Source organism: Pholis gunnellus (genome assembly GCF_910591455.1).
Source record: "Pholis gunnellus genome assembly, chromosome: 4".
Lineage (NCBI taxonomy): Eukaryota > Metazoa > Chordata > Actinopteri > Perciformes > Pholidae > Pholis > Pholis gunnellus.
Genome location: NC_136530.1, coordinates 8473400 through 8491522, shown reverse-complemented (window position 1 = coordinate 8491522; position 18123 = coordinate 8473400). Strand labels below are relative to the sequence as shown.

At 41.3% G+C, this 18123-nt stretch overlaps 2 protein-coding genes across 2 annotated transcripts in view; one reads left to right on the top strand and one right to left on the bottom strand.

Annotated features, from left to right (window-relative positions):
* Nucleotides 1-1775: 1775 nt before the first annotated feature.
* cdkn2c (cyclin-dependent kinase inhibitor 2C (p18, inhibits CDK4)) lies at nt 1776-8018 on the bottom strand. Its single transcript, XM_079157887.1, has 3 exons — nt 7881-8018; nt 4760-5117; nt 1776-1997 (listed from the first exon to the last, which is right to left on the bottom strand). The coding sequence occupies exons 2-3, from the start codon at nt 5022-5024 to the stop codon at nt 1984-1986; spliced, it is 279 nt and encodes a 92-aa protein (XP_079014013.1). The 5' UTR covers nt 5025-5117; nt 7881-8018; the 3' UTR covers nt 1776-1983.
* A 1413-nt stretch (nt 8019-9431) lies between these two features.
* Nucleotides 9432-18123, top strand: part of faf1 (Fas (TNFRSF6) associated factor 1) — a 58205-nt gene continuing 49513 nt past the window's right edge. The window contains exons 1-6 of the mRNA XM_079157877.1: nt 9432-9724; nt 11519-11587; nt 14139-14185; nt 16825-17090; nt 17218-17309; nt 17761-17852. Of these exons, the coding sequence (XP_079014003.1) occupies nt 9665-9724; nt 11519-11587; nt 14139-14185; nt 16825-17090; nt 17218-17309; nt 17761-17852 (626 nt within the window). The 5' untranslated portion in view covers nt 9432-9664. The remainder of the gene's footprint in view (nt 9725-11518; nt 11588-14138; nt 14186-16824; nt 17091-17217; nt 17310-17760; nt 17853-18123) is intronic.

The window sequence follows — 18123 nt, the reverse complement described above, 5'->3', positions numbered from 1 at the left end:
CTCCCAAAGCCACGTGTACATGCATTGTTGTGGAGCTGCTTCATTTGGCTATCTGTCATCCGCTGGCAACTGAAGCAGCTGCCCAAAATGTTTCCTAATCACGAGACAGTTGGAGTGATAAGTGAGTGCTGTTTGGGGGTGGATTTTCTGCTTTTAAGTACATTGAACATGGAGGTTTGCTCGTATGCGAGTGGGGTAAGTGTTGTATGTTTGCGTATGGATGCTTGTTAGACCGTCCCTTGTTTGTAAGCATAAATTTGCATATGCTATGTACTACAAGCAAATAATAAATTGACATTGCATCAGAAAATAACTGCCACTGGGTGTGGTTTATTTCCCGCACACTAGAAAGGGAAGCACAGGGTTTCTTTTTTTATAGTCTCACATACTGACATTGCTTGATTAAACTTCTCGACTCTAAAAAAGTATGCACTTTATCTCTCTTACTTTAGTAAATCCTATCACAATATATATACTCTTCATTTACAAATTAAGTTATTTACATAGGTTTAAAAATTTAAAAAAGTAATACTCTCAGAGTGTTACTCCTCTCATCCATATTGCTCCCTTTTCATTATCATTTTCCTCCTGCTGGACCATAAGCACTGGATTTTTCAAAAATACCAGTTTATAAAATAATACACACCTGTATGTTTGAACAACAAAACCTATCAATCTGGTTTGATATATTTGGAGAATAAATTAAAAGTCACTTCTGTCTGAAATATCATAAGAAGGTCACAGGCAGAGCCCTTAAAACACCGACACACACACTCACTCACTCACACACACACACTGATAAAAAAACCAAACCAAACGGGGATTCATTTCACCCTTGTATTGAGCCCTTAAAACACCGACACACACACTCACTCACTCTCACACACACACACACACACACACACACACACACACACACACACACACACACACACTGATAAAAAAACCAAACCAAACGGGGATTCATTTCACCCTTGTATTGAGCCCTTAAAACACCGACACACACACTCACTCACTCACACACACACACACACACACACACACACACACACACTGATAAAAAAAGCAAACCAAACGGGGATTCATTTCACCCTTGTATTGAGCCCTTAAAACACCGACACACACACTCACTCACTCACACACACACACACACACACACACACACACACACTGATAAAAAAAGCAAACCAAACGGGGATTCATTTCACCCTTGTATTGAGCCCTTAAAACACCGACACACACACTCACTCACTCACACACACACACACACACACACACACACACACACACTGATAAAAAAAGCAAACCAAACGGGGATTCATTTCACCCTTGTATTTTATCATTGTGCTTTAGGCAAATTTTCCCTTTGTACATTCTTGTACCCTCACAGTCTCCCACCATGTCTGGTCTGAATTATGTTATAAGTTACACTTTCTTAAATGTGGTTTAAAACTCTTGCTTGATCTACTTAATACAATTAGTGGACTTTACATGCACATTTATTTTTTACATCCAAAAATGTAAGTATGTTTGTACAAAGACCAGTCTTGCTTTAACCTGATGCATAAAGTTGCCTTCATTTTTTTTTTTACCGTCCTCATGATTTTAATTGGGGTTACCGAATAACAGACCCCTCGGATCCTTACGACCGTCAATATTAGTTGAATTAATCCTTCGCTGACAGTGTCATAGCCTAAACATTATAGACGCAATGAAGACTTATTGTCACGGGGTGTGGTGGAGGAGTCAAATTCAGACCAGACCAGATGTAGAGTGAAGCAGGTATTTAATGAAACATGAAATCAGAATAGGAAGCTTACAGGAACACAACAGGGAATCCACGGACGAGACAAGAGACGAGGGGGGAAATCCAGCAGGACGAGGCAGGGCAGGCAGACGGGGAAACCGGGAACAGGACGCGCCAAACGGGCGGGTAGACATGAAAATGATCTGGCGGAGCTGTGACACTTAGAAGACACATCTTCATCCTCCTCGTCCTTTAGTTTGTGTGAGAGAAAAACAAATTTATCCTTATGCAAACATAAACACTAAGTGCAATAATAAATAACAACAATAAAATAGGCACACTATGAGAAATAAACGTCACAGTGCATATATTGTGCCATGGCACACAGATCCATGGAACTAAAATACAGACTATAAAGGGTCCATTATAGGAAGTAGCGGGTAGCCTATTGCTTCAGACGGACCCGCTCATTCACTCACGTCTTGTCTTGTCCTCACGCTGTCAAAACAATCCGAACTCTAGTCAAACGAAGTCCATGGTTTCATCCTTCCACTTCTTTTTCTTTTTTATAAATTAGCCCGCTCGTGTATGTACATTTTAGCTGTTTTAAACCGGGTTTCAGCTCCGCAGGACACTTTTCAAAAGTCGCTGCGGAGGTTTCTAACCTGTGGCCTACAGAAGAAGAGTTTAGGAGATGGAGAAATATAAGCTAAAGCTCCTGTGGAATTATAACTTATCGTTGCTCATCGTTTTATTTTTCATTCAAGATCAAAATGATCCCAATCACAACTAAAATGTCGAGGCCTTTGTGGACATTTAGAGTAAAACTGATAATTAGGCTGCATCGCGGCCTCCGCAGTAACGGTCCACCCTAAAGGTAACGCTCACTTTATTAATGTGCGTTATGATAACGTTGCGCATTCATATTATGCTGCAGTGCATTAACACTGTGCTGATGTGTGTGTGTGTGTGTGTGTGTGTGTGTGTGTGTGTGTGTGTGTGTGTGTGTGTGTGTGTTCGTTCCTCCCTCTGTGTCTAGTTCAATATGGTCTAGAGTCTGCTCTGTGGGGGACTCACAGCTTAGGCGCTGGGCCAAGTGACAAAAATGAGTGTGTGTGTGTGTGTGTGTGTGTGTGTGTGTGTGTGTGTTCGTTCCTCCCTCTGTGCCTGGCAGTGCTAGTTTAATATGGTCTAGAGTCTGCTCTGTGGGGACTCACAGCTTAGGCGCTGGGCCAAGTGGGGGACGGGGGACGGGGGGGGGGGGGGGGGGGGGGGGGAAATGATGAGGCAGGCAGGCAGACATATGCGCGTATACGAACATGCTCACGAGCTACACATGAGGGAAAAGGCTGTAGATAAAATACTCCACACTAAAATAAATGTATTATCCTTCTGTTTTAGAAATGGCGAGTAGGCCTACACACTGTGGACAGCCGATACAGACATTCAACAATGAGGGAGGCCTAAAGCTGATCCCCAATGTGGCTGGAATATAATGACATGGTTTTAGCTGATCTAAACGTATATTAGATTTAAACAGACCGGTACAAATGTTCTCCCATTATTTTTTTTGGAGAATTACAACTGGTTGTAGCTAAGTAGTTGTATGGAACTCCTATAGGCCAAATCAAGTTGTCAATAATAAAGATCCATAAAACTTGTTTTTATGGATCTTTTTAAATCCTGATGGTTTAACGGTTGATTTAACACATGCCTACAATTAAATAAAAGGCCAAATAAATGTATTCTCAAATCAATAAAGTTTTAAAAACCACTGTAATATCAATTATAACAAATAGGCCTGACATGAAAATCCACTGTCGCAGAGCCCGTATGTGAATGAAAGATAACCTTTCTGCACAATAACAAGATCAGTAGGTATCTGCGCCAAAGGCATCACACACACACACACACACACACACACACACACACACACACACACACACACACACACACACACACACACACACACACACACACACACACTCATTTTTGTCACTTACAGAGAGACATTGACTCACATTCATTCTCTGAGTATTTGCAATAATGTATTGATAACCAAGCCTGAGCTGTCATTACCCACAACCCTCTCGTGTAATGGTTGAACAGCAGCATATTGGGTCTAAACTAACTTTGTAAATCCCCACCAAGCAGCATGAAGAAAACTTTCACTTTCAATTCCGGTAGTCTACCGGTTTTTGAATGGAGCCTTTGTGTGCAGCCTGCACAGCCGCTTCTGCTTTTCGGCATGTCAGGCCTTGTGGCGCAAGCTGAAGCCACGGTGTCACTATGAAGTGATATTTTTCCGTGTTTTGAAACTAGTGTATAGTCAGATCGATAACCTTTATTAAACAAGCATCAAAACATGAAAGCATGCCCATAAGCACACTTTCAAATGTGAGTTGCTAAATGATTCATTGTTTTGAATGTTACCCTTACATCATGAACGTACATGGGGCTGTCAGTGTAATGATTACAGAATTCAAAGTTGGACTGAAACGGTGGTGGCCAACAAGGCGTTAAAAGATCTTCATTAAGTTCACTTTAAAACCAAAAAACTTTATTTATCAGAATAACATTTTCAAGTTTGCTGAAGATATACGACTGTAAATAATACACATACAATATTTTAATACACGTTTGCACTATACCCTCATTCCCACTATAAACAAAGATTTTTATATTAGTGAATATATATATTTCTTTTAATTCAATGTATTTATTTTTATTATATTCTAATGTAAATATTCTTGTATGTGTGTGCAGCGTGAATGGGCTACAACTTACATTGTATTGTGCAAACCTGTGTTGTAAAATGACAAATAAAAGAACTTTATATTTAATACTTGGTACAGCTTACTAAGCTCATATATTAAGCCATAGATGCCATGCAAATTCTGTGTAGGCTACTGTGGCGCTTAAAGATAATATAATAAATAATGTATCTTTCAAAAGAAAGACTTAGATGAGCAGAAAGCTTTCTTGAAAAAACTTAGAATGCAGACCACTCACCTGAGCTCAAATAGAGATCGATTTCTTTGGCAGTTTCCACCCTCTTGTAGATGTGCGCGAGCTGCTGTGCGGTGTCTCCCGCGGCGTTGGGGGCGCGCGGGTTCGCAGTGCGTCCAAGCAGCAGCCGGGTCGCCTCCAGATTGCCCTCCTTGGCGGCAAGGTGAAGCGGAAGATTACCCTCCTTGTCCACGACGTTTGTATCTGCCCCGTAGTCCAGCAGCACGCGCAGAGAATCTTTGTATCCCTCGCGGGCGGCATCGTGCATCACGGTGAGACTGCAGGCCGGGTCCGGTAGGTTGGGGTCTGCCCCTGCCTGCAGAAGAGCCTCGACCACGAGTGCGTTGCCGAAGTTCACCACCTGCACAAATAAAGAACGAGGAGGAACGCAAACAGATGAGGATCTTTTGAGTGTAACAGCTGGTCAAAACTTGTACAAATATATAGTAATAATCAGAATCAGAACCGTTTATTGCCACGTCCACATAAAAGGAATTTGACTTGGTAAATGGTGCATAACAATAAACAGTGCAATAATCAAGAAATCATTTAAAAATAGAAAACATATTAAAAGTTACAATAAAATAGGGTAGACAAACAAAAAAATATGGCTATATGAAGATTGATGCAGTTTTTTTTCAGCATGAGCATACAACATGTGCTTCAATGAGATTTAGTATTATTATGAGGAGACTGAATTACTTCACTGCTGTGATAAAGTTGAAATGAAATTATTATTCGTATTAAACTGATCACTTTGAAGTGGCAATAGTTAGCCTGCTCTAGGCCCATTAAAAAAAATCTAGGCAAGAGATTCAAGCAGGAACAGACATTTTGTGTACAGGCCCTGACTCACGAGCACCATTTTGTCTCTTTTCTAACCCTCTACCCTCAAGTTTAGCACGCATTTCCTTTATTATCACATCACTACAGGCTTATTATATCTGAATCACTTTATTGTCAAGATCAAGTGCTGGAAATATACATTCAATGGCGAAATATAGTGACTAAAGGACCTCTTATTCTTCCATTAATATAACACAGATTTACTCACATTAGTCTATACATTTATGATTATCTGACATTAAACAATTAATTTAGTAAAACTATAAAAACGATTCAAAACGAATTTGATAAACTTTGCTATTTACACTATTTACACAATATGGCTACAAAGTCCAGACTGTCTGCCATCTATCCACACATTTCTTATTTCGAAAACAATGTATCTATTTAGACTATTTCGTGTTAAATAATGCTGAACAAGGTCTACTTGATATTTGAGGATAAACTGATTAGGTATTATACACAACATGCAGCACAGTAAGCTAAGGAAGTCAAACAAGCTGCTAGTCACACCACAGTTTACAAAAATGACCATGACCACATTTTTGAACACATTTTCCAAGTTTAAAACGACAGAAAAATAACTGAAAGGGATTTATACCAACCTGAAGTGCAGTGTATTTGTATTTGTTTAATCCATTAACATCTGCTCCCTTTTCCAGCAAAGACAACACTTGGTCTAGATCTCCTCTCGCAGAGGCACTGCAGAGTAAGTCAGACATTCTTGGAAAAAATATTTTCCCGTCTTTTTTTACTGATCTAAAGCAAGGTTTCTGATGCTGTGCTGTGAGCACATGTTCTGCTATCAAAAATGTAAGTCAGCTCAAATATATTTTATAGGCCCCTCCCTCACCCTTAAGGGGTGTTACTGTCTTGTTTGTTTTTTTCCATTCCCCTTTATGCCCCTTTATATCTTGTTGGCATTTGTCAGTTCTTCATTTGAAATGGTGTTTGGCCAGAAAAAGAGCAGTATTCGTCTTAAACTCTTGGTGTGGAAGGTTGATAGTCTGTTGAGGTCTTCTTGTGTCATTCCCCGGCATTCAGAACCGTACAATAGTGTGGATAAAACACAGCTCTGATACAATTTAAGTTTGGTCTTGATGGTGTACTGCTGTGACCTCCACATATTATTTAGTATCTTTGCCTGCGTTCCTTGCCTTATTAAGACGATTGTTGATGTCTTTATCTGTGCCCCCATCTTGTCTGACAGTGCTGCCCAAATATGTGAACTCGTCAGTTTTAGGGAGATCTTCTCTGTTAACCTGAATTGGTGGGATTTGGAATGTTCAGAGTCATCACTTCTGTTTTCTTTTTGCTGATCTTCAGGCTAATCTTCTGACCAAAATCTAGCCTGTGTTGCTGGTGGAGGCCTGTTTAGCACATTTAGTCTGTTTTATACCCACCATAATTTTCCTTTAAGGAAAAATGGGTTTGGCTTCTTATGGGTTAAAATAAAGTAGCTTCTAATGAAAATAATGTTTGGGGCTCAAATAGTTCAAATAGGTTTGCCCTATATATTAAACATATGTAGGATATGTATAGCTTCTCTTCAATGCTACCAGGCTAAACAACGATGGTAAAGGATTATAATACTTTACTTTTACCCAGCTGCCTCCAAGAATTTGCAGAAATGCATTTTACGCATAACTTGTATACCCTTTCCACTTTCACAGCTTATATTCGACTAATGTCATAATGGTGTTAGTAATCAGTATCCAGATGGGCAATATACCATCTACTCACAGCCCGGACTTATGATCTGATGTTCAGCGGGTGATAACTGGGGTAGTGTGCTGAATTTAATCCAATATAAATATGTCTCATCTCCCCATCATGCCGATAACAGACCCACAGAGATAACAAAGGCTATTATTCTACACACAGAATATCACATACGTGCAGCTATAATAACTTCTGTGATTTTATCGTAAATCTGTAGGATTGGTTATTGGGGAAAGACAGTTTACTTTAAACGAGATTAAAACACAAGCCATTCCGTGTCGGCCACTGAAAATGCAACACAAAAATAACGACAAAACGAACATAAAATGGTTACATCCTCGCATGTTAGAAAAAGATGTGATGTCATTCATAGTCACTTCCTGCTAATTTTCCAGATGATTTTGCCAAAATGTAAAAAGCGCTTTTCTGTATTCGTCTGCTATCATGTTATAAAACCAGCATGCACGGACTGAGATACACCGAGAAGGACGCAAGAGCTGCCCCAAAGACCGCGAAATCACTACCAGATCCCTTTCATTTTCAACGGTAGACCCACCTCATGCTATAATCCTCCATCAACCGGCGTGCCAACGATGTCCGTTTGAACCTCTGTCAAAACGCGCTGTAGACTAATGTCCGAACACAGCAAAGCTCCTAAAATATCACTGCCCTGGTGGTTCATTTGAGGTGCGGATCGAGCTGTGGGAGGCAGGAAGTCTGCCTTTACATGTTCACCAGAGATGCTACATTTTGAATTACCCTCCCAGCTAAAAAATGATGGCGTGATTGGATAGGAGCTAAATGACAGGCGCGACGCTGCCTGTCTGAAAAGAGCGTAATCACGCTGCTGTAACAAAGCGTTGGCCAGACAGATGCCCGCATTCACTGATGCGATACAGAGGATTTATTCCAGAGAACACAGTGGCGTTGTAGCATATCGATATAATGCGTGTCCAAGCTACTTCATCTGTAGTTATACGTTCCAGTGAAAGAGCCAGAGAGGCGTCAGCCTCTGTTATGGGCAACATATATTCGGTTCCCTTTCACAATGCCGCCCTCTAGTGTCCGGTCTCTGAGCCTGGCTGACTACAGAGCTGAGGTCAGCTGTGTTCATACCAGTGATTTACTGTATACTCAGATACAGAATTCATGCGTCACTTTTCAGCCAGTAGAGCGAGCATGGGGACATGCGCACTTTGACACGTACACAGACTGTTATGAACGAGATAGTCCGATATAGGCTACTGTATAGGCTTATAGCACTGCGGGGAGAAAAAGAATAATAAGGACAAATTGGGTCACATGTCGAGCGCTCTCAGGTGTACTCGGCAACAACTTGCAGGCACGCAAAATGATGCGTATTGTGGCGGTGCGCATGGACACAAATGTTGGTATTGCGCTTTGTTTTAGGTGCAGGGATCAATCTGGGCTTTGTTCAGTCAATGGCATGTGTCGCCATACGCATTTATAATTGCGGAAACTGGTATTTCCTCTTGTGTTATTGCCTGTGACTTAAGCGACAGGGCAACTGTTTGTCTGTGCACATTTTAAATCCTCAAGTTGACTTTAATATTTGTCTGAAGATACATAACCAGTGTAAATCGCATTATGCATTTTTTACACTGGTTCATGGCAAATCTATAGACTAGGCTATTGTTTGTGCGGCACCTGATGGGGGCACCATCTTTGGATAGGCCGACACCCACCCATCATGTCCAGACTGTTTACTGGCCAGCTGTGGCTTTGGTCCGTGGCTTTCAAAAGAGGGATGAGAACGACTACAGGCAGAATGACACAAACGTGGAAAACTCAGGCTTTTAGAATATTGCATATGTATTGTAGCCTATAACGGTAGTCTCTGTATTTTGAGTTATCCTATGTACATCATTTGAATGTACCAACTATGCAGGCTCATTTGAATGTTTAAGTACAGAATGAAACGACACCTCTATACATATCGATATGAGTAAAAGGAAACATGGTCTAAGGTCTTTTCCGTGGCGACAGACGGTCATGTTTAAAACTTCACTTCAAGTATCGACCTCACGTCCTCGACTCGAGTTTTTACAGCAGCTGCAGCCACTTTACGTCAGCCGTAAAGCAATGGACTAGATGACAATAATGATAGGAGATAACTGAACACTGTAACGTTACTTTACAGATTTTTCTCCACCCTGAAGCGGTTGAATCCCGATCAAGTTTAATATTTCCAACTTGCCACACTGTCCCTCGTCGCCCCGTCTAAGTGAAGAGCTTTATTACCACTCGGTGTCTCCTCTGTGAGGCGAGGAGAGCGACGGGAGCCAGTGGGAGAAGAATTGCTTTTAGCCAGTCATTGCCATGGCCTCCGAAAGCGGCGAGAGCAACATGGATAGAGAAATGATTCTGGCCGACTTTCAGGTGTGTCTCTTCTGTTGTCCTGTGTATTATATTCGGTAGCTAGTTATGTGTGTTTGGCCGTTGTTGAATTGTCTCGCGCTATACTGTCAACAACCGTACACAACGACCTGACTGGCGTCGTAAACAGCAGACCCGAGCTGAGCCTTTGCTTTCTGTGGCTAGCTCACCGAGCTAACTCACTGACAGCTTGCTAACTGATTCTGAAGGCAATTATTTTAACCTGCGAGCTCGCTAACTAGATGGCGGTGGCCCGGATCCAAACGGTGGATATTTAGTGTTTTTTTATCGCTGTTTTTTAAATGTACTGGCTAAGACGGATGACGACAATCGGTGCTAGCTAAATTGATAACGGTGCTCACGTAGACTGCCAACTTGTTTACACAGAGCCAGTCGTCCTGTCAACGGTTTAAATCTTCGTCAGAGACAAGGGTGTCCCTCCAAGATGTCAGGTTTTTTAGCCTTATTTGCAGGTAGTGTGGTATGTTGTGATGATGAGACAATGCTTCCTCTTTCAAATATAGCATCCTGTTATGTTGGTTTCCATGCTTAATGAGATCAATACTAAAAGGATGTAAACCCATCCTCTAAAACAAACCCTTGGAAAATGAATTATGGGCCTTGTCTTTGGTGGTGTCCCTCTCGTGGGTTTGTTATTGTAGCCTCGTGCTTTGAATCAACAACATTCACTGTAATGATATTTGACAACAAGTCTAACCAATGCAGGTGTTCACGTTCTCCATGCTCCATTCAGATGAGGACAGGCCACAAAAGATATGTTGTGTAGTCACAAGCCAATTCATCGTGCCCCACCGTGCTCCACTCCACTTACAACCTACAGTTATTAATAATAATACAAAAGAAACATGCACTACATAATAGATAGTGAATATCAAACGCACAACAACATAAATGCCAGCTGACACCAACAACTAGATAGCCAGAGACTCACAATCTACAATTCAAACACTTAGCCATTGCATGAATCAAAGTCTGTGTTGGCTATTTTTACATATTTACTCTGTGTTGGCATTCAAATTCTCAGTTTGTTGTCATCAATGGTGCATAAGTACTTGTCAGCTTTGTCTTTCTTTTGATCTTTTCATTGTGGATGGCAGAGGCATGCTACCTTGATGAAATTATCAAATCCTTGGTTTTACTTTTGTTAAGTAATGGTCGTCAAAGAGTTAATAAACTCATCCTTAACAGGTCAGTAGTCCTGTTTCCTGCCCTGAAAGTGAACGTAGAGCATTAGTATGCATACTTCAGGAAGTGCACAGTATTTCCATAAGGTGGGAACCACATAGCAGAAGATGTCAACTGCTCTGCACACCTTTTTTAGCAATTTTTTTGAAAGGTTTATCTGGCTCTGGGCCTTATTTGCACCTGCATGAGGGAGAGCAGCTTTTTAACACGGCTTGTGCCAATTTGTTGTCATTTTATCAGAGAGAATGTGTTTTGGTTCTGTCAGTTAAACCAGCACAAGGATAAAAAAGATAATGCTGCCTTTGTTGCGCTTCAGGAAGAATACAAATACATCTAAGATATCATGACAGCTATAATTTAAATGTGTGCCTCCTGACCAATGTTGCAGTATTATAATAACTGAGGCTGTCGTTCCTGTTACAGGTGGTACCATAGTAGGTCAAATTGATTGTGTCTCGTCTGTTTTATTGTGAATGTTTTTTTTTTTTTTATGTACAGGCATCTGAATGTTTCATAAGACAAACTGCTGCAGAATCTTGTACAATGCTTTTCTCTCATGTAATTCCTCTTCTTTTTCTTTTCCTCTCACAGGCTTGCACTGGAATTGACAACATTGCAGAGGCAATCACTCTGTTAGAGCTTAATAACTGGGATTTAGTGGTAAGTTCATTATCTGCAGGCTTTGTCAGACAGACGTCGACTTCATCTAGAGTACAAGTTCAAGAGGGCAGTTAACATCCAATAAACACACATTCTGTGCAGTTAGGATATGGCCAAATTATTCATGATATTATTAAGCATGTTTTGTGAAGCAGGCAGCATCTTGGCCACCCACAATGTGGTGACTGTGGGAGAGAATTGTGTCCTGAGAGGTAGAGTGAACGTTGAGTTGAGAGACACTCTCTGTGAGAAAGAATGTGTTCTGCCAAGTTTGTATTAACTCACGATGAGTCTGAGTAAAGGAGCCCTTTACCGCTGACCAGTGCATATTGAAGGGGTCAGTCTATATTTAGACCTGGGCTGGCCGGAGTTCAAAGCAGGCAGTAGCGGCAGTGGTAGGACAGACAGTGGGGCCTGCATGGTCACTATGCTACAAAACAGTCATATTACTGCCACAATATGGCTAAATACATTATTTCCATCTCAATCTGTACACACAGGGCACATTAGAGTATAGAGAATAACTCTATCCTAGCGTTTGCTATCGCAACCACCCCACGTCAGTCGTCTTCTTTGGTCTGAATTCTCATTGTAGTTCACTGATGAACTCCCGGCACGCCATCAGAATAACCTCCTGATTACATTTTTGTTTACTTAAATTCATATACCTTCATGTGGTACTGTAAACTTGTATTTATTTAAATTAATGGATTATGAAGGACTACACTCTCTTTTTCTGTAAATAAGCAAACTACAGCCTTCTTACAGGCACTTTTCAAATCTCCAGTGCATGCTTTGATACCCAAAAGATTAAAAAAGAGATCCGACATCTGATCCACAGTGTTGCGAAACTTAAAACAAATGCCGTAGTCAAACTTTAGGTACTTTTATGGAGCCTTTACCCAAACCGGTTTGTACTCCTGAATATCATATTGTGGCTTTTAAAAGCTAGATGCTGTGCTCACACAAGTTTTCTGACTCATCATAGTATGAAAAGTGCACTGACGTGTCACTAATTACAATAACAATAGATCTGTTCTATTCCAGTAAGCTATGACGGTGTTCCAGGGAACCAGCTATACCAGGGTCCTGAAACTGACACAGCTAAATGGAATCCAGCCAATAAACAATAACAGCAATGGAGCAGAAGCCATGATAAAATATTTATTAATAACAGAAAATAAAGAAACAAAGGACTAATGTCAAAGAGTGGAGAAACTCGAGGATATTCTTACCTCAAAACAAAGAAAAAGCTGACTGTGATTGAGTGTCTGCACCATTCATTTAATAAAAGCTTTGAGGTGCCCTGAAGAGTTTTTGACCTCAATTAGCACCATGGAGTTGTTTTTCTGAGCGTCTGCCGGCTTTGTTTAGCTTACCGTGGCGGTAATGCACCAAGATACGCAGCAGTGCGCAAACAAAGGTAGGGAAATAGAAGAAGAAGAAGCAGCATGTAAACGCGGATGTAAACAAGCCAATATGAGGAAGGAAGTGCTTTCACCATGTGTCTTATATAATTCAAGTGAACTGAACGACATCATAACTTAAGTTTGTTTACAAGAAGTCTCCAGCGGGCACCTTCTGGGTTTCTTCAACCATTTGATTTGCATTATCTCTTTGAAGATAACATAAGAGATAAGATTAATTGGTGGAAGATACATCCACCAATACTTTATTAGTTTGTTTTCCAGTGTTCGACCTTCTTGCCGTTCCATATTTCCTTCGTTCAATAGGGGGACGCGATTATGCCAGCACGTAACAACTCACTTCATTTAGCTTGTTTTTGCAGTGAAGAACAGTGAGTGTTCGAGAGAAATCCAATCAATTGTCCATTCAAACAAAGGCTCAGTGCAAAGCGCTTATTGTCATGTTTGTCCTTTGAGCTCTCTTTGTTTTGACCAGACACCCTATTTGAATATCCCGTCGTTCTCTGTCATATTTTGTTCGGTTTAGTCTGAAACTTCTACAGACAGAAGATCTAACAAACGTAATGTTAGAGTGTCAACCAAAATATAGAACATTTTGCCACAAAATCAGTCACCTTTGCAGGTAACCTGTCATCTTTTGTCTTTCTTTTTGACAAAGTGTGTTGCAAATGTAGAACATAAAGTAGTCTTTGTCTTGTTCATACTGTGTTCTGAATGACATGAAGCACCCCCCCCCCCCCCTAAAGAAACACTTGTACATTTCTATGTTACAATTTACAGAGTTGTGTCTTGGCATACACATAAAAATACCAAATGTATTTACTTACTTATTGTTAAGTTTGGAAATGGAGTGCAGCTCTCTTAGCTACTGTCAAGATACCTGTATAGAAACATATGGTGTTTGAAACATCTTTGAAACATGCTCCTGGTGTATTCGCTGTTATTCCATGTTTGTCATCCTGTACTTTACTGATTTAAAGATGGGATGGGTTGATCGTTATGTATCCCAGTGAACAGTCAACTGTTTTCCCTAGAAAAGAGTTGGAAACTGACACAATACAGAAACAAAAACAAGAAAATGGCATTTGAATGTGTTGTCTAATTTACCTCCACTTTCATTACAGGCAGCCATCAATGGAGTGATACCACAGGAGAATGGGATTTTACAAAGGTAATAATAACCATGTTGCCACACATTTATTCTAAATTAGAGGAAATGTATTACTTGACTGTACAACACTGAACAAAGGCTACCCGATCATGCTGATCATTGCACATCATGCACTGTGGTTCCTTCTGTTGTCTCACCAGAATGACAATGCCATGGAAATATGAATGGTTGGTACGGCAGTGGGGGTACACGTCACTGAGGAATACGCGCCTATGGCACTTGGCGTGCATCTACCATGTAGATTAGCACGCAACAAATTTCAAACAATGCAGGAAATGTGAAACCAAAGCCTAAATGCATTAGCAGGAAATTAAATTCCATGTTTCCATGAGCTTGGGTTTAGCCATGATTACAGTGGGTATAGTTTGTACACCACTGATGAGAACACATTTACTGTATCACCACTTCCATGATCAAAACACATCATTCATATCCAGCAAATAACACTAACTTAGATGCTACTGAGTTTGGGCAGAGGAATAATATAAAAGGCTGCAACTGAGAGGAAAGTTCCTGCCAAGAGTGTAGTTGTACACAGTTACTAATATAAAAGGTTTCTTTAAGAGGCTTTAAACTGTTAGTTTACACTCTTGAATGCTCTGGGCTGATCTGAACCCTCTCAGACTGGAGATGTTCGGTTAAACCGCTTCGTTTTTGTGTACACACTTGTGTGCGTGCGCATGCATGCATGCAGTCCGGTGTGGTTCAGGCCCTTGGGCCATGAGAATATTGCCGGTCCGTCTCAAGGGCACACATTGCTGTGAATGGAGGCTGGCTGGCAGTGCGACCAGCAGCCAACACATTTACTAAGTGGCTGGCACTGGTTTCCGTAGCCTGGCGTTGCCCAGTAAACAGACTCTGATGACGTGACCTGAGCTGGAGCCAGTTGGAGGCTACGCCAACGCTCCCATCTAAAATGCATTTCCTTCCTCCCTTGTGTCCTCTTTCGGAAGCAGGTTGGGAATTTATCAGAAGCTTTGCTTTGTTGATCAGTAACCAAAATTCCTCAGGCCACCAAAAGTGATTTCCTGGTAGGATTTGATCAAAACAGCTGAATTCCTCTGTTAAAATGCTTCACTGGTTCACAGTTTGTCCACGGGTGCACGGCTCACCAGCTCTGTCTGCTTTGGCACACCTGCTGGACTACACAGGAGAACAGCGCCATCTCCATCTACCCCCAAACAGCAACAACGGACAATTTACCGGCCTTCAGTGTTACTGTGCCAAGTTTAGGTTTTACTTTTCTTTTTTTTTTCTCCGATGCTTTCAAGAAGTGTAAGAATCCTCTTGGCAAGATCTCTCTTGTTTTTCTTTTTGCTGCATGGAGTAAAATATCAGTCTCACTCGTGTATCATCTGTATCTATTTCCCCACAGTACATATGAGATTCTAGATATGAGATGGTAGTTGTGCAAATACTGCCATATCCATACATATGCCACGTGTTTACATGTACTCATGGTATGACTTCCCTTGTGTATTTTTACAGCCAGTTTCCAGCATTTAGATGGTTTAACATGCTCTCATGTCACAAAGTGGGATGACCTTGTCTTTTCACATCCGTTAATTTGTACACAGGGTTTACATCAGATGAATCCATCCTCCCTTGAAAATATATAAAATCTAAAATGATCTCAGAACAGGTCAATATAGAGTGATTGCAGGATATAGTTAGTAAATACCCGCTTACTTTCTTCGTAAACTAGAAAAGATTTGGATCTTCATATAATTGGTTTGTTACTGAGGTGGCTTGTGGAGGAGTCCGTTATAATGTGCTATCATCTGGCCGGCTTCATGTCCCTATTCTGTAGATGGAGGTTTTGTGGCCGTTGACAGTCAACCTACGCCTCAGGACAGCGGCCTCTCTAATGGTGGTCGGCCAGATAAAATGCAGCCTTTGTTGGAAAGCCCGAGTCTGGCACTCTGTTCTTGGGACACAGTTGCTGCTTACACTTAAGGAACAAAGGGCACACGTTGTTCATGGACGGGCGAGAAAAAGACATTATTTACTGCGTTGGTGTGAAACATGGGTCATACACTGAGCAAGCAGCAAAGAGAGTAAGCAGATATTGTAAGGGAGGATGGGTGCGATAGCTGCTTTCTGAAAGTCTGATTGTGTGTAAGTCTATTAGAAAATGATGCTACTTCTCATTAGATTTATTACTCAGTAAAGATGAGTTTATGGTCTGAATTGCTAATGTCAAGTCTTCTTCAATACAACACGATATTTATTTAGTAAATGATGGTCCCATTTAGAGTAAAATAAACAATAAAGCAGGGTATGCTTTAGAGCAAGGCTAGCTTATGATTGACAGGTCGCTACCACATCATTGTCCGGTCGGGGAGTTGTCTGTGTTTTCATCTTAGGTTGCCTAAAAAATGTCTTATTCAGCGTCTGGTTGTACTACAGCCTTAAACCAAAATCCAAACTCAAGGCTTCTACAGCCTATGTTATAAATGAGGATGAAGATACGTTTGATGTTGCCACAGATGGAGATCTTAATGTCTGATAGCTTCTGGTATGTTTTGGCGGTTTCTTTCGTCCACTTCTTTCCGTCCTGATCTTGCATGAAAGTCCATCGGATATGAATTTAGCGGTCAGTCTTCGTCACCATTACTAACCTTGTCACCTCTGTGCAGTAACTTTTCCAGTGAGGCGAGCCAGTCCACCATGTTCGGACCTCCTAACCAATCAGAAGCAGCTGACGCGGCAGCAGGAGGTGCAGTTCCTCCCCCCTCCTCTTCGTCTTCGTCCTCCTCTCCTGCATCGTCCTCGACTTCAGCTTTTTGCCCCGTCAACCCCGCCTCCCGACACATCGTAGAGCACCAGCCCCGGATGCTCAACTTCAGGGTGGAGTACCGGCAGCGCACTATAGAGCTGGTACTGGAGGAAGGCAGCACAGTCGGTGAGCACCACACACACACACACATACACACACACCAATTTTTAAGTATTGTGTACAATCCTCAACATATCAAACTGCCTCTTTGTGTATAATATACATTTTCCGTGGCATTAATCTAATTTTGCAGGAGAAATCAAACAAATCCTCGAGGCAGATCTTGGGATTCCAGTGTCCAAAATGCAGCTGAAGGGATGGAAGAGTGGAGATGTATCCGATAGTGTGAGTTAACAGACCCTATACATGTTAGTCACAAACCGGCAAGTGAAGAAAACACACAATGAAAATGGGGGGAAAGCACTGGTGATATGAGCTTATCTTTTCTTACTTTTGTTTTAGCAGTTTTACTTTGCGCTCTGTGTCTTGATCTCAACAATTTAATTTCAAATTGTAGTCGCCAGGATTAGAACACAGCATACATGACATTGTTTTAATGCTGTTATCCAAAACATCCTATAAAAGCATGTTCATATGGAGCCTCTGTGGTCGTCACATCCAGCCTGTCAACATTAGTCTTGCAAACAGATATAATCATCAGGAGATGAATGAAGTATACATTCTGATGCAGTGAGCTCAAGTATATTTCATTAAGAAATCATTATCTCCACAGCTATACGTGCTTCCTTGTGAGGGGAACTATTTTGAAGTTGTATCTCTGTATGTGTGTAATCAGACGGTGATGAGAAGTTTACACCTGCCCAAGAACAACAGCCTGTATGTCCTGACTCCAGACATCGCCCCTACTGCCAGCACCAGCAAAAACAGGTATGCAGCTAAGCATTCAGCACTCTCTCTCTCTCTTCTTATCCTCCTCCCATCCTGGTACACTTACACTAGTAACTATGAAATACTCCTGGTGGTGGTACGGGCGTAGTACCCAATAGTGAACACCAGGTGGCGGTCTTTTTCCAGTTATGAAGAAGATGCATCCAGAATCCAGCTAGCAAACACCATTTCCATTGGTATATTATGAGACATTTGACCTGCTGGTGCACATTCATTTTCTCCCGTCCATTGTGACATTTTGAGAGGGACA

Coding starts and splice junctions, on each gene's coding strand:
- cdkn2c (XM_079157887.1), bottom strand. CDS start 5,024: ATGCACGATGCCGCCCGCGAGGGATACAAAGATTCTCTGCGCGTGCTG.